The 25,597-nt window shown below is 39.5% G+C and overlaps 1 protein-coding gene across 2 annotated transcripts in view; it reads right to left on the bottom strand.

Annotated features, from left to right (window-relative positions):
• Positions 1 to 2,417: 2,417 nt before the first annotated feature.
• The window catches only part of SCD1 (stomatal cytokinesis defective / SCD1 protein (SCD1)), a 104,287-nt gene continuing 81,107 nt past the window's right edge, over positions 2,418 to 25,597 (bottom strand). For both annotated transcript variants that reach the window (XR_016055400.1, XM_006837710.4), the window contains 6 exons: positions 21,703 to 21,884; positions 21,517 to 21,588; positions 21,236 to 21,396; positions 21,053 to 21,094; positions 4,205 to 4,413; positions 2,418 to 2,885 (listed from right to left, as the gene is read on the bottom strand). Coding sequence is in view for 1 of the 2 variants with exons in the window: in XM_006837710.4 (XP_006837773.2) it covers positions 2,790 to 2,885; positions 4,205 to 4,413; positions 21,053 to 21,094; positions 21,236 to 21,396; positions 21,517 to 21,588; positions 21,703 to 21,884 (762 nt within the window). In the remaining variant the exon portion in view is untranslated. The remainder of the gene's footprint in view (positions 2,886 to 4,204; positions 4,414 to 21,052; positions 21,095 to 21,235; positions 21,397 to 21,516; positions 21,589 to 21,702; positions 21,885 to 25,597) is intronic.

Here is a 25,597-nt window from a genome sequence, read left to right as displayed (position 1 = left end):
ATATCCTCCAACAATGAATCGTACCATCCATTTGGTGAATTTCAAGAACTAGGCTTTGACAAATTATAAAATCACTTTTTTCTCTTTTAGCATTGTTAAATTAATAATTATAATGCTGTATAAAAATTTTTGAAACGAAAAAATCCTTACGAGGCCTATATCTAACCATCTCACTAAAATGGACAGCTTATATTAATTGGGCTAGAAAAACACTTTCTAGGATGTTTCTTCAAACTTTTCTATTTTATGATTGTTCTTTAGAGTTAAAAGAATCCACATTTAAAAATTTGTGTCAAACAAATGTCTCTAACATGGTTTTTGAAGATGGTTGCATTATACTACTACACAATTGTGGCATGAAATCATTTCCATATATATATATATATATATATATATATATATATATATATATATATTTATTTTTCAAATATATTGCATTTGTTATTATTCGTGGGCATGCTATTGACAGTTGAAATAATTGTTGTATAGTGCTCACGACACCTAGTAGGGATTGGAGATATCCTGATTTGTTCAAAAGGGGTAATCGAGATAGCCTCGTTACCAACAAAGAGAAATCATTTTTAGGAAAATAATTTGAATGATAATATTGAAAATAACCGAAACCAATAATCCAATATTGGGATTTCCATATAAAGTATTGCTTTAATAAAAATCAGAAATACGTCAAATTTAGGCAAGAAAAAAGGAAAAAGAAAAGAAAAGATGCTCGATTAAAGCTTCTTCCCAATCTCAGTGTTTTCTTACGCCTTAATCTCTTTGGCTTAATTAAGGGGCACCTTGAAATGTAGGATGTTAAATGTTGAAGAAGAAACTTGAGTTCTGACCTATTGCAATCAGAAAGATTAAAAAATCTTGACAAATGTCTCAAAAAAAAAAAAAAAAAAAAAAAAGAAGAAAAGGTAAATGGGGAGAGTATGGGAGGTCAGAGAAGAGATGAAGAGGACAAAGAAGACTAGAAAGGTAGAGAAAAAGGGTGAAGAGAGGAATGGAGATGAAGAAAGAGAGAGGTTGGGACAGGAAAGGGAGATGGTAAATAGAAAAAGTATGGGAGAAGAGAGAGACAAGGGAGATGAGAAAGAAGATGAGGGAGATGAGAAAATAGAAAAACTAAGGGAAGAGAGAGAAAGGGAGATGAAGAGGTTGTCCAGTTGCCCCGTTTTGGATTTCAAGTTCGGATGTAATTGATCAGCGCTTAACGATTTGCAATGTTACATCTTAGAGTCGGTTCTTCCAAACGGTAAGGTTCTCTCCTTAATGAATCACTCAAAAACGTTCAGGCCAAGCGGATCAAAGTGGACACAATGTTACAAGTGGGTACACACCAAAGCCATGTCCTTCAATTTAATTCATGTAACATTTTAATAAAGAAAAATATGTCTAACAGTCTAGAGCGCAAAATAGTAGCACTAGATTAAATGATGCTTTCTTGACAAGTACATCAGCCATCATGTTACATATGTTTCAAATTGATTAATCATATATGCTATGTAGCTAATACAAAACATAACAAAAAAGTAATTGGTGCATAAGATTCCACAATAGCCTCCCCTGACGCACTTAACACCCATATTGTAGATGGATGTCAATGGCAACCCGCTTAGATTCTTAATTAAAGGCGTTAAAATTATATTTAAAATCTCATTTTCATTTTTTTTAAAATTATTTTTTAATTCATACTCATCATGGTTTAGAATTTTACATCCCAAAGCCATCTTTAAAATGGCTTTTTGGAGAGGAGGATTTATTTAAATAGGTGAGGCTAGGACCTCATAAAAACCTTGTCCAAAGATAACATCTAGCAATTACTGGCCATTTTTTGGTGCAATACTTAGCATTTTCTGCCAAAATCGTTAACCCCTTAACACATTAAACACAACTCTTACATTAATATCCATGTCACAGCCTTTTGAACCAAGGATTGTATACCATGAGACCAGTTATCTTTATTATTTTGAACAAAAATCGTATACCATGAGACCAATTATCTTTATTACAAGAACATGACCATCAATTCTACTTATTAGATGTTAAATTAGATAGCTTGGAGTCTGTCATGAAAGGCGGCCCGACCCTTAAACCTAAAGCCTGAGCCCCAAATTGTGGCCCAAAGGCTGGGCCAATGCTGGCCGGGCCTTCTTTTTTAATTTTTTCCTTTTACTTTTGCTTTATCTATTTCTAGCCCAACCCAAGCCCGGCTATTTGCCACCCTTGTCACGAAGTTGCAATTTTTTTTTTTTTTTGGAATTGTCTAATCAATGACACTCACATGCACCCGATTTAAAATGTCAAGAATGATCTCCTTTAGAATTTGTAGATGGAGATATTTTTCTTTTTATTAAAAAACGATTCGCCGAACATTAATGATTCAATTAGTCAAAACAATTAACAAAAAAACGTAGCACAATCCAATCACTTTTTTGATAAATATAGGACGTTTAAGTCGTACAAATAAACATATATCTCACCTTTAACCTCTTGGCCTAAAAATAATAATCTTTCTCAATGAAATCAGGTGATTAGGATCAAATTGTATCCCTTAATAATCGTACATGCACAGTTGTATATATATATAGTCATCAATGGAGTAGAAAAAAGTGGTGTAATGGAGTGAACGACGTCCGAGTTTCCATTAAAGTCAAAAAAGACTTTTATAGGATATTTTCCTTAAATGCACAATGAGATAACACAGCCACGTAAATAAATGGTAAACTTATCCAGCACTAGTCACCCCCTTCTCTCTCTTCACAGTTGTGCATGAATATCTTGAGCTAAATATTAATGGTAGCCTCCCAAAGCCGAAGAAGTCCATTACGAGCTCCACTACAAATCCTCTTGTGGTCTAGGTCTGAAGATACACATCTTACCTGAAAATTACACATGCCGAAAAAACAAATCAAATCACATATTTTGATGCGCCTAGGTACAAATTCATCCATCTCAAACCGTCCCCAAAAAAAATTGTTAACATTTTTATTGCCAAAGCACAAATTTTAAACCACCATAATGCATTGCGTCACATGTTTTGGGGACGTTATATATTGATCATACAATAGAAAATATATGCCCACCTTATACTATACAACGTGGACCTCTAAACTTCGTCAAGAGATGTTCCAGTCTCGAAACCATTACGATGGCTCGAAAATTCACGTTCAAACTTAATTATGAAATTTAAAATTTCAAAACTGGTGCAGATTAAACATATTTTATTGGCACTTTAAAATTCTAAAACTAGACAGTCTAGATAAATTGCTACAAGATAAACTCTTTTTCTTTATATTATACATATCTTGGGGTCAAGATGATCAATTGGACTGTCGTCCAACTTCCAACACTCTTTTCTACTAGACTTTTATGTGCACCTTCTATAGTATAAGGTTGCAACATTTTGTAAGGTAAAATACATATTAAAATCCACCTGAAAAGGTTATTCTGACGTTGAAAAACTCTGCAATAGATCATCTCGACTTCAAGATGTATAGATATGTTAAAAAGAAAAAAAGTTATCTTAAAAATAGTATATCTTGTAACACATTACCTAAACCATCCAATTTCAAAATTCCGAAGAGTTTTAGGGATCTGCTTGATCTGCACTTCTTTGGGAGAAAAATATTTTATAACTGGGTTGTGAAAAAATGGATTTCTAGGTCATAATAAGGATTTCTAGAACCACAACTGCACGTATGCCTCTTGATTGTTTAAGGTTGTCATTTAGAAATAGGACCAACCAACAGTAGTAGATCTTCTCCACAATTTATGACGCATGATTGCAGGCAAATCTAACTGCACAACCCTCTTTGCGAGAATACCCATCCTAGAATGAAACCTTAGTGTAGCATCGCCTTAATTTGTGTAGCATCACCTTAATTTGTCAACCAATTCAAGGAAGTGGTTGACAATTTGAGGGGGAGGAAGACAATCATGAGGCAATCATTTTTATCAACAATCACTACAATGAAAAATCACATGAAGTTCAGGATAATCTGGGACTAGTTCATATAATCCATCAATTTTGAGAACTAGAACAAAACATCTCTAAAGATATGGCTATACATATGTAAGATCTCATGTTGATGTGAACCTATTAGTAGTCCCCTCTCCTGTTCTCTCTCTCTCTCTCTCTCTTTGAAAGAACAGTGAAAAAAGCAAACCAAATCCAGTATAGAAATGAAAAAGAAGATACCATAGCCACAGTTCGTTGTGGAGTTCTATACAACTGCCATCCTGCCATCTTTGATCCTACACCAGAGAAGCTACCAAGTCTTTCTTGGGGCCGATGGAAGAGAGACATAGAATTATCAGCGGCACCAATAGCTAGCCAATTTTCCCCAGTGTTGATAGATAGAATTGACGATGAATGAACAGTCACATTCTTCACACATCTTATTCCACCTGCAAATAAATCACAAGTCAGAAAAGATTGAACCACAAATCCTCTCTAGAGGGAAAACTGCTAATTTCCAGGTGTTCCTTATCATCTAATTGAGTAACAAAAGCTGGAATTATTGTTAGCCAATACTTGAGTTAGTGTTGAAATAATATCATAATAAGATGGATTTTTATCACAAGCATAACAAAATGCAGTCTAGGCCTCATGGAAATTTAAAATTTAAATTCTCAAACTCTTGGAAGTTAATTTGGAACTTGATACCCCCTTCGGCAATCAATCACTTCTTTGTTTGGTTCTTTACTACAATCCTTAATTGCAAAAATTGATGAACAAAATTGCTGCACGAGTATGGATAAGTTACATAATTATGACGTGACTTCTCCCACTTGGAGAGATGCTAATGTGATTAAAACAAACGAAACAAAATGGGGGGAAGAAGGTATTAGATCAAGCAAGTCAGGTAACCACCAATGTTTTCATTGTGGTAACCACCGATTCTTCTCAAGCCAAAAAGCCGGGATGCTCATGGGTTTCTCTCCAATAGTGCTCAAAAGAAACACTGAATTTGGAATTCTATTTAAAATTCGGAAAAATTTCCAAGAAAAAGCGGTGGACAGAAATTCCATCACTAGAAAAAGATACGGCCTTGGTTAAGTCCCTATCAACAACATGAAAGTGCCAACCAGGGTCAAAAGGTTAATGCCAAAACTACAAAGACCTTAATGCCAGTCCCAAAATTTGTTGTGCGCTGCTGGACTACCTCACATGCTCTCAAAAAGTTACAGCAACTCCAATGCAATCAAGATTTCCCCGTGAGCTTCCGTCAAGTTTAATTTATGATCCTGACTGGTGGTGGGATCCATTTAGAATATCACTTCCCTAGCTGATTGGGTTCCAGGAAATGTTGTATCAGTGTTTGTAGCTTTACATAGACGATACCCCATAACTCCTTCCTGGCAACGGTCCATTGCCAGACTTCTGACTTTGATAAGAAGAGTGTTTGGGGAATTTATTGTGAAGTACCCTCCCATTCCATTTATGCCATATGGATCATAGTATTGCAAAAATTGCAAGAATCCACAGAAAGACGGAATGGGGGAAAGAACCATTGCTGAAAGAGGCTTTGTATTATGGATGGGCAAATCTAGGCAAAGACGAATTGCTTCAAGTAGGACTAGATGTTAGTCGCAGTCCCGCACAGTAAGAACGAACTTGGGACTGATTCTATGGCCTCTTCATACATGACAAACCTATTGAGGATCCGGATACTTTGATTTTCCATAATTAGAGCTTTTGACCAAACTTGTTAACCATCTCAAATCTTGATCTTACAATGGTGTGAGTATTCCCATATTCTACAGTAGCAGCTGCACTATTGTTCAGGCAGGTCATAGAAATATTTACCAACTAGATACCTTTGCTGTTAGGGCACCATATCAGCATGTCGCAACCCCTTTGAGGGATGATACAATAGTTCGATAAAGTGTTATTTACATTGTATTTTAGATTTCATTTGAATCAAAGGTAGTATGCTAACTGTCTACAGATTCTATGACCTAAACCCGCTGATTTTGTGGCCTCTTTAAGTGATGATGCAATTGTTCTATGAGATCTTGTGCTTTATTACCATTTAGGTTCCATTCGCAGCAAATATACGATGCTAACCAACATTTAAAAATTGATGATTCCGATCGTAATCGGCCGATCCGGATCGGGAATCGGCCAGACTGATCCGGAGTCAAGTAAAAACAGGGAATTGGCCGATTCTTACCAGTTCTTTGACAGAACCAACTGGTTCTCTTAGAGATCCGGGAGACGTAACCAGTTCTCTCTTTTTATTTACTTTTCTATTTATCTTTTATTTTTCATTTAAAATATTTGATTTTTTTTATTTAAAAGAGAGGTGGCTGAGTGGCTTACCCCTATGCCACGTCAGCCTCAAACTTGTGTGTTTTACAAGTTGCATGCATGAGCCACTTTTATAGACTTGCTCCCGTGGGAAATCTTGAAATGTTGCTGATGTGGGACAAATAACAAAAGGTCTTCCCTCGCAAATGACAAAAGGTCTTCCCTCTCCACGTTAATTAAAGAGAGAAAAAATATTTGCTTTAATTGTTGCTAAAACAATTAGAATAACAGGGGGAAAAACAATGATATCTGATTTCCCATAATAATAACAAACAAAAACTAAAAGAACTGTGATAATGGAAAAATAGCAACAACTAAAAGCAGATTGAATAAATAACATAGATTTCTACCATAGGTCTTCAAATGCTAATTAAAAAGAGACATGACCATAGCTTATGCCTCTCTCATTCATATATAAATACACAATAATACCCCTTATAAAGCCTATCTCTCTCTCTCTCTCTCTCTCCATTTAATAATGTCCACCACTTCCTCATAATGATTTGTAAAATACCCATCTCTCTCTGTTTAATAATGTCTACGAATTTCTCATAATAATTCGTAAAATATGTATCTCAGCAACTACATAGCAATAGTCCAGCACCAAAAACACGGGTGTATTAGGTCATCTTTCATTCTAACTTAATCGACTATTCTCTTTAAAAAAATTTAAGTGAGTCATCTTTCTTTCTAACTTAATAGACTATTTTCTTTAAAAAAATTTAAGTCCCTAGATTCCATTGTCCCTCAAATGGGTTATAAGTTACAAATATATTTATAACTGATAGACACATTAAATTGTTATTGTTATAAATTAAATAATAAATAAACATGTTATTGACATATTGTTATATCTTCCAAAATTGTAAAGTATAATTATATTTTGAAAATTGCAATATCATTTCCAAAAAATGCATAAATTTCATACATGAAAACCACTCCCTTGGCAAGGATGTGTTTTTATAAATATATGCCCCTTTTTGGACCATATATTCATATCCAAGATGATTTTATGCACCTTTTTTCGTGAGGTGTAATAGTCAACAAACATTTAGGTAGAAAAACATCTCAATATTAACGTATTTTGGCAAAATAATGAACGTACATGATGCACTACCCCCATTTTTCTTTGGAAACTCAAAAGCAATATTCCTAAGGATTTTTAGTATTTTTTGGGTTTTTTTTTAATGTCGTATCTGGCCGATTCACCGATCGGGACCGGTTTTCGTTTTGGCTATTTGGGCAACCTATCCGTTTTTTTCAAACATTGATGCTAACTATGGCCCAATCCATATCAGCTTCTCACAACCCCTTTTGAGGGATGATGCAATGGTTCTATGACGTCTTTTGCCTCCTCATTGTCTTTTAGATTCTATTTGAAGAAAAGGTCACATGCCAACTATCTACAGAATTTGCACACTAATCCAGATGATTCAGTGGCCTTTCTACATATGACACCTATTGAGGACTAGGAAGTGTTTCAAAAAGTGTTGTGCGGCACCCAGGCGACCATGGGGGTCCAGGCCCCCCCAACGGCTAGAACTTGGGTGGCCCAGTGGAAAAACAAATCTGATAATTTTGATAATCCAAATGACAAAAATTGCATCAAAATAAGAATTTTCTTTTATTAATCCATGTTTTATTAATCCCTAAGAATTTTGATAATCCATAAGACCATAATCCATTAGAATTTTGATAATTCACAAGACCATAATCCCTATTTTCATACAATGCTAAAATAGCAAACTATAAAACCATACAAGCATACACTGATAGTTCAATACACTGTAGACTGTACACACAAAAGTCCAATAGTAGAATTATAACCTAGAAAATAGGAAAAAGAAAATATACAGAAATAAAGAAAATATACAGTCTAGACACAAAAGTCAACACTAAACACAGTAGTCAACACTCAACACCACGAGGCAGGAGTCTTCAGTCATCATCATCATCATCAAAAGGAATAGGGTAAGCCTCATCATATGGATCCGATTCGAGGCCATCATCATTAGAGTGATCTCCCTCTTCAATATAACGTCCATCCTCCTCTGTTTCTTCTGAATCTGCCTCTTCCTTCCCCTCTTCTTCTACCTTCCTCTTACTAGTATGTGCAGATGAGGCCCTAAGAGTCTTGGCTGCTCTACCATTTTCTTTCTTTTTGTGCTTCCCTGAATTCAAATATTGTATAATTTCCTCCTTGGTAGCCACAAGAACATTTTTACACGGGGCAACATCCCCCATAATACCGACAAGGTATTTTTTAAATCGGTAAATGCCCCCATTAGTATCCTTTCCATAATAATTACATTTAATACGATTTTTGTCATTCGGATACGGGTTATAGCCATACTTCCAACCCGGATCACCACTTCTAAAAGAACCTGGAGAAGATAGTTCCATAGAACAAGGCTCATTTTCATCGATTTCATCATTTTCTGGTTCTTTTAAATTCAGAAGTTGTTTAACCACATCCCGAATACCTTCAGGAACTTTTTTACAAGAAGCAACATTCCCTTTAATACTAACAAGGTGTTTCTTGAATCGGTTAATACCGCCATTGGTATCTTGTTCACAAAAATTACACCTTATACAATTTTTGTCGTTTGGTTTTGGGTTACAACCATACTTCCAACCCAGATCACTTCTTCTAGAAGTTGCAGAAATAGATCTATTCAAATGACAAGGATTTTGTTCTTGTTTTTGTTTTACATAATTCATATATTGCTTAATCTCCTTTCTACTAGCTTCAGAAACATTTTTATAAGGGGCAACATCCCCCTTAATACCGACAAGATGTTTCTTAAACTGGTTTATGCCCCAGTTTGTATCTTTTTCACACAAATTGCATCTAGTGCAATTTTTGTCATTTGGATTCGAGTTATATCCATATTTCCAACCCGAATCTCCACTTTGACTAGATTCTAAAGAAGCATCTCAAAATAAAACAAGCAATCTAAAAACTAAAGTTTTGTACTTACTTTGAATGCTCGAACTCCAAACTCTCACCTCTGAGATGTTTTCTAGTGCTAAAATAATAAAAAATACCGTCTAATAGGATTATAAAACTCCAAAACTAAATCAAATCTACCTAGGTGATGTTTGGATCCGTTTTTCGCAACTTTGAGAAACACTTCGATTCAATGAAAATCACAAAATTTAGTTTTCTTGAAGTTTCTTTCTCTCTAAAATGGGTTCTTGTGGGTTTAAGTTTCAAATGAACCTAAAACCCATCTTTCCACACCTAGACAGGGCGTAGGCCCTGGGCGGCCCGTAAACTATTACTCTTCCTATTTCTATTGATACTTATTCGCCTCAGTAACCTAGACCTGCTAAACCTATTACTTCTTCATGTCATGACGTTTCTTAAGGCAGCCCGTAAAAGTTTGTACAAGAAGGCAAGTCCACAAGTGCATGATGGATACCTTCCATCGACTCAGCCAACCACCCAATGATCATCTTCCCCTAGCCACTACTTGCTTCTAGCACGCATTATTTGTCTATTGATGATGATGTATGCATCGTCGATCATAAAGGTATAAGATCTTGTACTTAACATCCCAATTCTCATTTAGTTGCCTTTGCAATTTGTTTCCAAACTATCAAACTTTATCTCTTTCATCTAGTTCCATCCCAAAGTCTTGTCCAGAAGAGCTTTCTCATACTGGCTAGAAGAATGCCATGGAAGAGCGAATGGCTGCACTCAAGTTGAATGATATGTAGGAACACATGCTAGAAAAAGACATATTGGGCGTTGTTGGGCTCATGTAGCACAATATCAGCTTGATGGCACCGTCGAGAAATTAAAAGCCAGGTTGGTTACCAAAAGATGTACCTAAACCTTTGACATATTGATTACTTTGAAACTTTTATGCGTAATGCTAAACTTAATTCAGTTCAAGTAGTTATATTTGTGGTAGTAAACAAGAGCTGGCTAGTGTGGCAGCGTGATGTGAAGAATGCCTTCATGGTGATTTACAATAGGAAGTGTATATAAACCACATGGGTTTGTTGCATAGGGAAAGTCAAATAAGGTATGCAACTTGAATGAAGCCATTTACAGTTTCCAGTAATCCCCTTGTGCATGCTTTGAGAAATTTAGTGAAAGTGTTGTGGCACATGGATTTCGACATAGCCATGCATCCAATGTTTATTTGGAAAAGGAACTCCAAGAAAAGTCTCTTAGTTGTATATGTTGATGATATTGTCATTACAGGCAATGATCAAGGAGGAATCGTTCATTGAAAGACACACCTAAAACAATATGTTCAGACAAAGGATTGGGCCAGCTAAGGTATTTTCTAGGTATTGAAGTTAGCTAGATCAGAGCAAGGCATTAGCTTGTCTCACAAACAAAAGTACCTGACTGATTGGCTGACAAAGATTGGAATGTTAGGTGCCAAATTAGTTGATACTCCTTGGGATTCAAATGCAAAATCATTAGCTAATAAGGGGGAGTCATTTGAGGATTCAGAAAGGCACAAAAGACTGGTAGGCAGGCTGATTTATCTGACCATCACTGGGCATGATATTGCTTTTGCAACAACTATAGTAATATGCGTTCTCCAACGATTCCTCACTAGGGCTGTCCGTAGAATTTTGAGGTATCTGGAGGGAGTTTCAGGTAGAGGTTCGGTTAATAAGTCATATAATCATTTGATCAAGAGAGTTACTCAGATGCTGATTGGGCAGGCTCTCCATCTAACAAGTGGTCTAACATGTCTATTAGTCGAAATCTGGTTACATGGAGAAGTAAAAAACAAAATATTGTCGCTTGATCTAGTGCAGAATCTGAATATAGAGCAATAACATATACATGTGAATTAACGTGGCTGAAGACACTTGATACAAGAGGTGGGATTTCACTATTGCTGAGCCATGAAGATGTATAATGAAATAAAGCTGCAACTTATACAACCTGGCATTCAATGTAACATAAGGGAACTAAATGTATCTTACTAGTCACTTTATTCGAGAGAAGGTCACTAATAAGCAGGCATCTACTTTGTATGTGAAATCTAAGGATTAGATGACACCTTCAACAAAGCCCTTGGCAGTAGTATATCCCAAAAAAATATTCCATGCTATGCAAGGGTGACATTTATGCTCCAGCTTGAGGGATTGTATTAAAAATTCATTTTTATCTTTATTTCTCTTTTATTTAAGTTAATGGGACCTAATGTCCTATTTCCAGTTTGTATGGGCAGTATTCTCATTTCTCTAAACTTTTTCTTTTTTTTGGTAACTGTTAAACTTTTGTATTGATCGAAAGGATAAATACAATGAGGTAAAAGTAAATCAAGAGCACCTTAAGTAAACGGAACTCTTGGTAAAAAAGAATAGGTCATCAGACCCTATACAAAATGGGTTATAAAATTATCCCCTTACACAGTGTACTGCAAATGTACAAAAAAAATAAAGAGAGTAGCTGACACAAAAAAACCCCGCCCCAAAAGGAAGCATGTGCTCTGTAGCCACCTGAAGCTGATAGGGCCCATTCTTCAACATGGGCCTTGGCTGCGTCCTTGGCCATCAGATCCGCGAACTCGTTCGACGTCCTCGAGATATGCTTCCATAAGACGGGCGTATTCCTACAAAGATGCTGAATCTCGTAATAAATAGACACAAGATACCAGGGGGGAGTAGCTTTCCTTGAAGCCCAAGCAATAATGTTTCTAGCGTCTCCCTCCACTAACAGTAACTGTCCCCAAGAACGGTTAAAGTTTTGTATGCCTTTGAGTAAAGCCATTGATTCGGCGAACTGAGAGTCCTGGATGCCGAGATATTCATAGAAGCTAAATAATACATTTTGGTGGTGATCCCTGAAAATTCCACCTGCCATTGCATAGCCTGGGTTTCCCAAAGAGCAACCGTCAAAATTTAATTGGATTGCTCCTTGGGGTGGAGGTTCCCAGGTCTTTGAAACTTTATTTTTCTTTGGTTTGTGAAGCAGGCTATGCTCCCATTTCGGTATAAAGGAGTTTGTAGGGATACCCTTGAAAAAATGGCGGTTTGAAGCCCAAAAGGTTACTAAGGACGAAACCTTATGGAAGAGAAAGGGGGCTAGACAGACCCGTCCTCGAAATATTCTAGCATTTCTTTCTTTCCAGATAGTCCAAATTGTTGCTGCCACCGTGGCTTTCCATAAGATCCTGCCTGCCTTCGGCCAGTGTGATTGCAAGTTCAGGGCGATAAGGTCTTTAAAGGTTGGAGGTATTACCCAAAGGACCCCAAATAGTTGCAACACTAGGCACCATCGATCATGGGCCGCGTTACAATGTAGGAACAGGTGGTTGTTCAATTCCTCTTCACTCAGCACATGATGCACCTATTGGGAATAGGGATTCCTTTCTTTTGAAGTTGATCCATAATAAGAGCCTTGTTAGAACCTGCAATCCAGTTAAAAGTTTGCACCTTTGGGGGGTGAGATAGACTGCCAGACCTGTGATAGAATTGAAGTTCGGTTGACGGGGAAGGTAGGTGGTTGGATTAGCTTTTTATAAAAAGAAGCGATTGTGAACTCCCCTTTAGGAGTAGGGAACCATACCAGTTTATCTCTACCAAAGATGGGAATAAAAGTGTTGTGGAGCGTTGTGAGGAGAGAAAGGAATTCATTATATTCGCCCTTAGAAAGATTCCTTCTAAAAGTTGGATGTGCCAAACTCTTCTTCCTCCATCCATTCTTAACTCCTCACGTATTGTAGCCTCTATTCAAAGTAATAGAAAACAGAGAGGGATAGGAGTCCCTCAAAGGGGCATGGCCTATCCATAGGTCAGTCCAGAATCGCACTTTACTTCCTTCTCTTAGGTAGAATCTGATAAACTTCCTGAAAAGTTCAAGGGTGGTAGTAAAGGACCTCCATACCCCTGACGCATTAGACCAAGGTTTTTTCTCTGGGATCAAAGAGTGGTTTGGAATATTATACTTGTGTCGCAACACCTGGGCCCAAAGTCAGTCAGGTTGGGTGGCCAAGTGCCACCACCATTTCCCTAAGAGGGCAAGATTTTGTTTTCTTAAGTTTCTAATCCCCAGCCTGCACTGGTGTTTAGGGAGGCGTACCTTTTCCCAAGAGAAAAGGTGGAATTTGATTTTTTTGCCTGTCCTGACCAAAGAAAGTTCCTCATGAGCTGGTCAAGACATTTTACCACAGAGACCGGTATTTGAAAGAGGGACATCATGTATACAGGTGCATTGGCCAAAGTAGCCTTGATAAGGGTGGTTCTTCTTGCTTGTGACAAGTATCTCTCTTTCCAACCAGCCAACCTTCTGCCGACTTTATCTAACACTTTGGACAAAAGTCTCTTTTTGGGTTTTCCGAGACCAAAGGGAAGACCCAAGTAGGAAGTAGGGAGGTCTTCCACTTGACATGCCCAGTTTGGGATGAGCTCCCTGGTTTGGGAGGTTGTGATAGCTATACCCAAAATTTTCGAATTCTCCATATTAACCTTGAACCCAGTGACAAATTGGAAGCATTTAAGGCAGATTCTGAGGATTTCGACTTCGAAAGAGGAGGCATTTAAAAAGACCAGGGTGTCATCTGTGTATTGCAGACGTGACACAGTGGGCCCTCGACTAGAAGACTTGAAGCCGAAAAGAAGGTCAGCTTGGTGGAGACGATCTAGTGAGCGGCTGAAAACCTCAGCCGAGATAGCGAAGAGAAAGGGGACAGAGGGTTCTCTTGGCGTAGGCCTCTCGATGAGGGAAAATAGCCTTTGGGAGTCCCATTTATGAGGATTGAAAAATTAGGGTGGGAATAACACCCTCTCATCCAAGTATGCCATCTATCTCGGAACGCCATTCGAGCCATTGTCTCATCCAATATCGACCAGTTTACATGGTTGTATGCTTTTTCCCAATCAATTTTGAAAATGAGACCAGGTTTTTTGGTTTGATGCCTGAAATGGATGCATTCATTTGCGATCATGGCTCCATCAATGACTTGCCTATTTTTTATAAAGGCCGACTGTAAGGGAGAGATGACCGATGGGAGGACCTCCTGAAGTCTAGAGGCCAGGACGTTATATAGAATTTTATATGAGGAGATGAGCAAACTTATGGGACGAAAATCCTTAATTTCCTCAGCCCCTTGGACCTTAGGGATTGATAGATTTGTTGAGGATACCCTGCTGGAAAAACTCTGCAAAGAAATTTAAGAAATCCACACGAAAAGTATCCCAAAAAATCTTAAACGGTGCCACGGGAAATCCATCAAGCCCAGGACCTTTGTCTTTGGCTAGTTCATCCAAAGCCTCAAGAATTTCGTCTTCAAGAAATGGGTGTTCTAGCCAAGTTGCTTGCTCTTCCGAGAAGGTAAGAAAATCTTGGTCAGCCATAGCTGGTCTAGGACCAGAGGGACTTGAGTATACGTTCTTGAAAAAATTTAAGATTGTTGATTCAATCTCCTCCGGCTAGTCTAAGACAAGGTCGTTTACTTTGATGTTAGAGATTGTATTGTCCCTCCGGCGACAGTTGGCAATCCTATGGAAAAAGTGGCTATTGTGCCCCAGTTTTGAGCCAGTTAACTCTTGACCTTTGGTACCAGTAGATCTCTTCTTTTTTCAAGGTGGACAAGTAATTAAGTTTGGTTTGGGTTCGGAGCTTAGCTTCAGAAGAAGATAGAAGGCGTGATTCTTCAATGTTGTCTAGGTCTTGTAGGGTCTTAAGAAGGTCAGAATTTATCTGAGAATAGTTTCCCGAAACTGACGATCTCCAGGACTTGAGTGAGGCTTTAAGAAGTTGAATTTTCGATTGCAGTCTAAACCCAATTCTACCTTTAATTTGGGTAGGAAAAGAATTCCACCAGGTAGGGATCAAAGTTGAAAGAGACCTTTCCTCCAGCCAGGACAGTTCAAATCTGAAGGGTTTAGGTCCCCTATAGAGAGGTAAGGTTGACAAGAGAATAGGGGAATGGTCAGAGACAAGCTTAGGCAAGGCCATCGCATGCGAGCCCGGGAACTCTTCCTCCCATTCTGGATTGAGCAGAAATCTACCCAACTTGGATAGAGAGGGTTGGGATGAGGGACTGGACCAGGTGAATCTGTTTCCTTGAAGAGGAATATCAAGGAGGTTAGTCTTAGAAATAAAATCAGAGAAGTCCAACATGCTCTGGGAAACCCGACTGCTGGTGTTCCGTTCATGGGACCACCTGGTAATGTTAAAGTCCCCACCCAGGCACCAGGTAGGATGAGATAGAGCCGCGATATAATCCAATTCAGACCAGAAACGTGGCCTACATGTCGAATTACAGGGGCCATAGATGATCGAGAATTTCCAAGCAAGGCCGTCCGAGAGTCTAGACAGCAGAATGGTGACTGAGAAGTCCCCTAGATGCGATGTCAAAAGATGGTCGGTTGGGTCCCAAATAACCCAGATACCCCCAAAGCTCCTATCGCAGGTACCCACTGACATGGTCTCCTACCCCAAACCTGATGAACTTGGGGAAGGGAGGGCTCAAGGCACTTGCTTTTGGTTAAGGCTAGAATAGTGGGACAGTGTTTGGAAGTGAGGTCCTTAATGGCCTTTCTTTTCGAAGGTTGACCCAGACCTCTGATGTTCCAATAGACTAACTTCATGAAGAATAAGCAAGAGAGGGGAGGGAGGCAATTCTGGGTGAACGGCTCATAGGACTGCCTGGGGGGGTGGGGGGGGGGGGGGATAGCCCTTCAAAAGTTGAGGGGCCTTGAACCGTTGAAGAGGAAAGGAGGTTGAGAAGCTCCCTCTTTCCTTTGAAACCCACCTTCATGCAGCTTTGGGGTCGGCGAGTATGAAGCGATGAGCCGGACCTTCTGGGCCATCATGCAGGAATCCCATCACGCGGCACATGTCTTTCATCCTTTCTAAGTCACGGTTGGACCCTTCCCTGTCGACCCCCTCAACCCCTGGGTTTTCTGAGGGGGAAGAGAAGGGAGCAGAAGAATCCTTTAGTGGTGGGTTAAGGCCATCCCCGTCTAAAGCCACAGACGAGGGGGAAGAGATGAGTTGGGCAGAAGCCTCGGACAAGTCCATCTCCTACTGATGGGGTGCAGAGGGAGGGGAGAAAGACAGGTAGAGATCAGAAAGGAGGGTGGGAGAAACACAGAGTGGGGGCGGAAAGGAGGTAAGAGGGGGAGGGGAAGGAGAAATAGGAGACGAAGGATGAAGGAACGAAGGCTCATGGAGAGGAGGGACGAAGGAAGGGGGAAAAAAACCAGGGAAGATGGAAGGAGAAGTGTGGGTAACGTGAGATGTAGCACGGAAGGCAGTGGGGGGGAGGTAGGAAAGGTAATGGGAGACCTCAACGGATTAGTGGGACAGACAAAAAGGCTCATAATAGTAATGGGAGGAATGCACCTTGTGCACCCTAACAATGTGGGGAGAATAACCAGGGGGGTAGTCCACAGAAGGGTAAGCAAAGGGGGGATAGTTTGGTTCCCAATGGGGGGGGGGGAAGAATCCATGAGGGGAGAAGGGAACGACAATAGGTCAGGAGTGGAAGGAGAGTGGGAATCAGTCACGGAGGGGCCCTTAGAAGAGGGGGAAGGGCTGCAGAGTTGAGGCAGAGAAAGAGAGGAAGCGAGGGAAGAAAAAGTTGACGGAGGTGAAGGAGGGGGAGGAGGAACTGAAGAGGTAGAAGGAGGAAGACCGAACAAGACAGACGAAGGCTGCATGATGGGATAAGGACACGTGGCAACCCGGGAGGGAGGCGACGAGGTCGAGGGAGGCTCGAGGTCAGGGACCTGACCTGCAGACGAAAAATTCGAGGGGGCTGAGGCACTTAGGAAAGATGGAAAGGAGGGAGAAATAAATGCAAAGGGGATAGGGGGGGTGGCGTGGCAGCCAACCCATGGGAGGGATGGCCAACTGGCAGCAGGGCAGAGAGAAGGACAACAGGTGGCAAGTGGGCCGTCAAGGCGGTAGGTGGGATGGCAGCTGGCTGATCAGCTGGCGGGAGGTGATCGATAGCACAGTGGTAGACTTCGCCGTCAACAAGGCAGGAGCAATCGGGGTAGAAAGAAGAGGGGCAGGTGGCGATTGGTCCGACAAAGGGGTTGGTGGGAAGGCGGCTGGCTGTCCAGCTGTGTCGAGAGGGTGATCGACAGCAGAGGGGGCAGGCTCCACAGGCAACATGGCAGGAGTGATTGCAAGTGGCGTGGCAGACAACCCAGGCAACGTGGCGAGTCGATCCGCAGATGCAGTCGACACGTATCACCAGACACCAAAGAGGCAGCGGTAGGGAGGCACATGCGAACAGTAGGGGGAGGCTCAAGAAATATGGGTGAAATTGGGCTAGGGTCCCCGGAATGGCCTGAATAAGGGACCTCGACGAAAGCGGAAATGAGCTCTTTACCGGATCGTCGGGGAGGCCAAAAAAAGGAAGCAGCAGGGGAGGAATCTGGGGCACCCGAAAGGGCTGTGAGGGAAGTTGGGCCAGGGGGATGGCTTCAGCAAGGACAGTGACCCTGAGAGGGACACTGATCCTGAGAGGGACACTAACCTACCGGGTCGCCGGTCATGCTCTTGCCTTTAGCTGGGCCAGCCGGGGCTCGAGGTTGCCAGACGAGCTTCTTGGAAGCGGAGACAGGAAGAATCATGGACGGGCCAGGGCGAGGGTTGGCCGCACCCCGCTGATGGCACCTCCTGAGACTACGTTTCCTGTGAATCACGGGAATCCAAATCCAAGCAAGAGGATTTGGGGGTTGAGAACCGGGGGGGTGTGTGTGGGGGCATGGTTGAAGAAGGAGGAGGAAGGGGGTGAGGCTTCCCTCGAAGATAAATAGATGCGGAAGAAAAGAGACTGCACTTTGAGCCATAAGTTGGTAGGGATAGAACTGGAATCCAGGACATCAATGAGCAGGCAAATGGAACCAAGGGGAAGAGTCTCAATGGATTTCCAGTGAATTGCAACTAAATCTCCGCAAGCTTCGGCTATCTTAGAGAAGGTCATGAGATCTAATGGAACTAAATCTCCGCAATCTCTCTCCCTCTCTCTCTCGAAACTTTTATTAATATAAAAGAGATTTGAGAGGAGCATGAGACCTATTGGACTCTCTTTTCCTCTCCCACTTTTTTTTTCATCTCTCTCTCTCTCCCTCTCTCTCTCTCTCTCTCTCTCTCTCTCTCCACCTTCGCTAACAAGCTATATATTACTAGACAAGAAAATTGACAAATGCGACTTTCAAAATTCTTTCTCAAAACTCTTTTTCCTTCCACTGCCCTAAAATTATTGGATCTCTCTAAATTGTTATTATCGATCAGTCATTAAAACCATTGTACTTGTAAACCGCTCATTTAAAACCTAAACCTGATGACTAATTTTCAAAACAAAATTAACCTAAAAATGATGGGGTTTGTGGCTTTCAAAGGCTTAGAGAGCGCATAAAACCTCTTGAACATAGTGGATATGTACTCTAATGAGAGTGTGTTCTGCATAGAACCAGAATGGTATACTTGTTTTTTTGGTTGACCCACCTGAAATGGGGTGGTCTAGGGCAAGAAAATGAGTCTAAAAATACTAGCTAGGCCTGAACCAGAACTGGAGAAGGATTGCAAGGTAATCCGTCGAAGAAATTCCTAGAGTGGTTTTACCTAGGAGGTGACCGCTCTCATCTGTGCAGTTGGTGGATAGTGAGGGTAAGGGCTAAATCATCAACACGACAACCACATGGCACATACACATGATAACCACATTATGGGAAGTGACTCAAGAGGATAGCATGTATACATGTTACCGAAAGGAGAGGATTGCCTGCACTATTGAGATAATGTGCACATCTATGAGGACATGACTTTTCGTTAGGAAGAACCTATAATCCACACACCAATCTCATGTTCTTATTATTTATTGACCAATTTTGATGGACCAATCTTGATCCACTACCATTGACTACGTCATGGATCTATTAGATTAGTTGAGAAGATAATCAGTTGGCCACATGTACTAGCATAGATAGAGTGCCTTAGCAATTCGCATGTTCCTAGCACGTTGAATCCAATCCTCTTGTAAATGTGTTTGTTTACGTTTTAGAAAAACTATGAAACAATAGAGCAATTTTTCTAACTTTGCAATTTTTCTAACTCAATTACATATTTCATTGCTGCCATATTATTTTTCAAAATAAATATTTTTGGAAATTAAAAACTCCAATTATTTTTTTGAAATCACTTCTAGGCATTTAAAAAATTACTTAGGGTGTTGGAAAATTAGCTGGACCTGTGGGACCTATGCACACGGGCCCACACATAGAGGTCCCATCTTTGTGAGGGATGTGGGGCCAAGGGTTCCATGGGGCCCACACTCACTTTCCACTTCTAAAAGGATAGGGTTGACTAAGTCAACCTAAGGTGGTTAGATTGGATAGAGTTTGTTATGAACAAGATTCTTGATTTTATAAATAAAGTTTACTTGAGAAAGGAGTTTTAAAGTTATTGAATTATCTTCAATTAGAATTCTACAAGGTTTGGAAAAGCTTCTAGAAGATTGAGATTAGTGTAATTCAAATTATTGGATTAACCTAATTCTACTAGGAGTAGAAGAGGACAACTAAGGGTTAGCGGTTCTAGTTCTTCCCTCTATCATAATGGTTGATTTAGGAAATGGCGGAATGAGATTAGAACATCGCTTAACCCCACAGATCATCATCGATCAATGGTCCAGATTGAATCCTTAACTAAGAAGCATAGCCTAAGCCTTGGCAACATTATAAATAGGGGATCCAACCCTCAAATCCCATCCCCTAAATCTAGCCTCTCTATTTTATCTCTTCTCCACCCCCCCCCCCACCCCCCAAGCCCTCTCTCTCTCTCTCTCTCTAGCTAAATTGGTGGGACACCCCACCAAGAGTGGCATAGGTAACCAACATGGAAGCCCATATGGTGGCACGCCTAGTCCAATAGACTCATGGGAGGTGCCACTCCAAGCTTAGATGAGCCTACTGTAGCATGTCACGTAAGACGGGGCACTAGCCCTAGTTGTTTGGTGTGCTTGTCTTTCTTGGTTATGCTCTCTACCCCAGTAATTAGGGTTTGTCATATGAACTTCGCATCTCAAAGAGGATTCAGACAACAAGATCAGTATGCCATTGGTTTGGTGATCCGGTATGGGCGTAGGCAAGACCTCTAGATGTGATCTTGAGGCATCTTTGCCTCTGGTAAAAGGATTCCCTATGTTCTTGAATCATATGTATGTGTAATTGTTTGTTTCTTTTATGAATAAAGTTTTATGTTCATGGCAGTAAGGCTGCATCCTTAAAATGCATCCTTAAATTGTACTAGGGTTTATTTTTTATACTATATGCATTGTTTATGGAACATGTAAATAAACCTGTCAAAACTACTAAAAGAATTTTTTTGAATATATACGCCACACTCGTTGTACATAACCACCTTTCAAAAAATTTGATCATGCTTATCTAAATATAATAAACTTAACCATAAAATTTGCCTAAGTATATATGAACTGGTCACCAACGTATATTTGGCATCACTGGATGTACTTGTTGAGAGCATTGACAAGAAATTTTATCATGCAAGTGATATTTTTTTTATCTTTCAAAGAATGCTAAGTTTTTATCCTTATAACTTGGTAGAGATTCAAGAAAGCTAATGCATAAGCATTGAGAACGTAAAAGATGTGCATTTTATTTTTCTTTTGTATAAAACAATGGGATTGATTTCCAGGTGAAAGACAAGTCAAATTGTATTATTGCAGAAAAACAAAGACAAGTAACACAGGGGCAGGAGGAAGGAGAATGTACCTTCTTCATGTTCCCAAAATCGTAGTAGTCCATCCAATGAACCTGAACAGTAAGCAGGATAATAGGATGCATACATCAGCTAAACAACTCTAAGCACAAACAGAATTTGCCATTGGATAGGACTTTAACACACTCATTCAGTAAAAAAAATTAATATTTTCTTGAAGAGAGAGAGTTTCCAACCCGTAATAATTCCTTTATCCGCAAATGAGTAATCCACACATAAAATCGGGCCCGCATGGCAAGCTAGAACAGCATCACATGCTCCACGAGAAACAGACCAGAGTCTGGCAGTCCAGTCATCGCTACCAGTAACTACGGTGTCCCCAACCATTCTTATTGACCTGCATATTGAGAGAAAATTGAAATCAAGAGTGCATATATGATGCTCAAGAAACAAAAAAATCACCGAGTCATTAGCAGGAATTCAGATGGAAGGAAATGTTGTTGTGCTGAATGATCACCGGATCCATTTTGTATGCCCCAGCAACTTGTGCATCTGTCTTCCTGCCCTAATGTCCCAAATGTTCGCCACCCTGATGTTACCAACAGATTTAAGTCTTCAAATGGTCCTTATATACTGGTCAAGGCCACACAAAACAACTAAATAGGTTACATAAACCATTTTCTTAAGTTATGGATATACATACACATCTCTCCCAGCTGCAGCCAGTATCCCAGTGGAATCATCATACTCCATACAAAGAACTGCACTTGAAGAACGACCTACTGTTGCCACACAAGTATCAGTTCGCACATCCCACATCTTTACACAACCGTCATGAGAAGCAGTAAGGACACGCTCCCCTGAAAGCATCCGTACGCAGCTGACCTACAGAAAGGGAAGGTGAAGCACATGGAAGTTTATTCAGCATTCTGTATAATCCCCTGAAATTATATCTATTAATCAATCAAAATGGAAGCTACGCCTGTATCAAAGCTTTAAGAAATGCTAAAAAAATTTCCGAAGAGGTGGTAGTGATGGAGGAAAATTTTTCTAGGGAAGAAAATCAAATAATCTATTTGATATCGAAACGAAAAGAAGCTAACAAGCCTAGCTTCAATAGCTCTGTAGAGTTGATAAAAATTCAAGGAAACAAGGCTTCAAAATGATAATTTCTATTCTAGATTCTCTACACAGACCCCTATTTATAATAAAAGGCCTTACTCCAAGAAATTCTAATTCTAATAGAAATAAGTGTATGAATTAAAGCAAAATTTGTAATGACATTTTCTAACCCTGAGAAAAGCTAAGCTTGTTAGCTCGTTTTAATTTTTCAGTATAAGGGAACACATGTTGACAAATGTAATTTTAAGATTAAGTTTAGGAAATTAATAATTTACAGATAATGCATGGAGAGACCTGATAACAATGAGCAAGACTATGACTAGTGATGATAAAGATGTTCAGGTTTCGTGGCCATTTCAAGGACTTATGAGAGCATGTAAAACTATAACTAGCGATACAATGACTCTAGTAGGACTAGGGTCCGGTAGGACTGATGAGGCATGTTTCAAGATGCCGTGACTAACCCAGGCTTCAAAAACTAGGCCTAGTGTTTCAAAAAACGCTAGGCGGCCGGGGAGGTCCAAGCTGCCCAGCACCTAGGTGGGCGCCCAGAATTTGAGCGACCCAATAGAAAGAAAAAGTTATGTAGTCTACGTGTCTAAGTCTAACAGTATAACTATATAATACATAATCCATAATCCATATTTCCATGAATGAGGAGAATTTTGATAGTCCGTAATCCATATTTCCATACAATGCTAGAACCATACAAGCAAACTTAGATAGTACATACTAGAAACTAGAAACTAAAAAATAAGAAAAAAAAAATGCAGTCTAAGACTAAATGGTCAACACCATGAGTCAAGCGTCTTCATTCTTCAATCTTCATCATCATCATCATCATCATCAGGAGTAGAGCAAGCCTAAGCATATGAATCAGATTCGAGGCCATCATCATCAAAGTCATCTTCCTCTTCAACATAACGCATGTCCTCCTCTGTTTCTTCTGAATCTGCCTCTTCTTCCTCTTCTTCTACCTCCCTATTACTTTGTGCAGATGAGGCCCAAGGAGTCTTGGCCGCTCAACTTCGTGCCTCTTCACTTTTTCCTTTCCTTTTGTGCTTCCTTGAACTCAAATATTATATGATCTCCTTCATGGTAGCCTCAAGAACATTTTTACACGGCGCAACATCCCCTTTAATGCCGGTAAGGTGTTTCGTGAACCGATAAATACCTGCAATAGTATCTTTTCCACAATAATTACACCTAATACGTTTTTTGTCATTCGGATTCGGGTTATGACCATAATTCCAACCCGGATCACCACTTCTAGACGAACCTGGAGAAGATATTTCCATAGAACAAAGCTCATTTTCTTACTTTCTAGTTTTACTAAATTCAAATATTGTCAAATCTCATCTCAAATACCTTTAGGAACTTTTTTACACGAAGCAACATTCCCTTTATTGCAGGCAATGTGTTTCTTAAATCGGTTAATACCCCCATTGGTATCTTTTTCACAAAATTACATCTTCTACAATTTTTATCGTTTGGTTTCTGATTATAACCATACTTCCAATGGAGTAATCTCTCTTCTATATAATCTCTCAATGGGGTCATCTCTATACAATTGCCTTGAGCCCTGTCTCTCCAAAAGGTGGCATGCGACCCTCTCCCTTTATACTCTCATCTCTCTCTCTCCCATCACAAAAGAGTTAGTAAACTAAAAGAACAAGGGGGAACACTCGTAGGTTTGGTTGACCCATAGGTGGGCACGCCCCACATAGTAGATCAAGGGTGAAGCCCTTGTTTCGTTCCACATGCTCTCATACATCATAGCAATGTTTTAGCAAAGCTTCCCATGTTTTATAAAATTCAAGAAACACCTAGATCACATCCGCAATCGGTGGAGGAGAGTACAAATCCTTAGAGGTAACTTGAGGCAAGGTAGTCATTAATTCTAATAGCTCTATGTTTCTTGATTCCTCATGCATTGTGCTTTGTATGATTGAATAGAATTGTAATGGTATGCAAGAGAAGATCCTAGCTTGTATTAGATTTTATTTCTGTAAATTAATGTTGTATTTTTGGACATATGTAAGTGATCTAGCCGGTATTGGAAAGAAAGAATGAAAAATTTTAACCTACATATAATGTGCTAGATCACACAATCATTCTTTCATAGCTATCAGAGATGGATCTCTTGTTGCCATATTCCATTTGTTTTTGATGTTTTTGTGTTGAGTTTAAATGAGAAACTTGAGAGCCAATGGCTTTGTGGTCAATTGATAAACCCCCGAAAGAATTATTGGCATGTTTACAACACCGAGAGGCACTCTACAAATTAGCGTTTTTGCATTGGTTTGAAGCTGCAATATGAACCAAAACATGAGGTATTTTTCTTAGGCATACTCTATTTATATTTTTTGCTTTCAAGAGTAGTATCTCCTTGCAAACTTTCAGTAAGAGGCCATGTGGGGATTGAGAGTAATGGACTCATCATTGAGGGGTGTCAGTTCTGATCCCCATAATTCCAGAAACGGTATATTATGTAAAATAAATTTTCCACCAAGTAAATATTTTTATTGTTTGGGGAAAATCTTACTGTTCACCCAAATTGAGTCTACGCTCAAACAAAAATAATTTCATAAAGAAAACCCTATGGTTTGAAAGGTATGGTTGTTTTATTGAAGAGTACTCAAAAGCTGTTTTTTGTAGTAAAACGTGTTTTTTTGACATGAATGCCATGATTATATATCGCTTCTTAAAAGATTGCCTACACTGAGTTTTTATATTGCCACTTTGAGTTTATATTTTAACAAAAAAAAAATTCAGAGAGAAACTTCAAAGGCATTAAGAGAAAAGATTATTTTATTAGAGAAGGGTCATCTTGAATTTCCGCAGTCTCATCTTTGGGAAGTGAATGTCACTTTTTTCAGCTGAATGAATTGTGTTGTGATGTGAGAATTACCAGTTCATAGACTCACTAAATGGTATGCATTGGGGCTTGTACTGAGTATTATTTACATTTATGAGTCTATTTTCAGATTCAAAAAGTTGGTGAGAGACACTCTTTTTGAGTTGAGAGAAATTGTGTTTTTATCAAAAGATGCTCACTTTCTTTCTGCAGCAAATCCCAAAGGTGGGACATGTGAAGTCACTAATTGTATTCTAATTGATCGGAAAGATATAGGGTTCACTTTAAGGCATGTTATTGTGTTATGTGCGTACTTTATGATAATAAATTTCAGCGAGAGTTCATGAACGATTGAGGAATTATGAAGCCATATGTGAGGGGTGTTCAGCCCACAAACTGCTAAAATTTAAAGTGAAGAATTACATGATATACTTGTAGAAGGCATATTGATTTTTTATTCATTTTTGGCAATGAAGGGATCTGTAAAGACACGTGGTGGCTTAGAAACCCTACGATCAATGGCAAAATCAAATTAGTGACATTTTAGAATGATGGCATGCAAGAAGAGTATTTCTTCATAATGTGCGTAAGGGAGAGTCCAAGGGCCAAATAATTGGAC

This window comes from Amborella trichopoda, chromosome 5 (assembly GCF_054954075.1).
Source record: "Amborella trichopoda isolate Santa Cruz 75 chromosome 5, AtrichopodaSantaCruz75HAP2 v2.0, whole genome shotgun sequence".
Taxonomy (NCBI): Eukaryota; Viridiplantae; Streptophyta; class Magnoliopsida; order Amborellales; family Amborellaceae; genus Amborella; species Amborella trichopoda.
The sequence above is the reverse complement of the archived record's forward strand: the minus strand, read 5'-3'. Positions and strand labels throughout refer to the sequence as shown.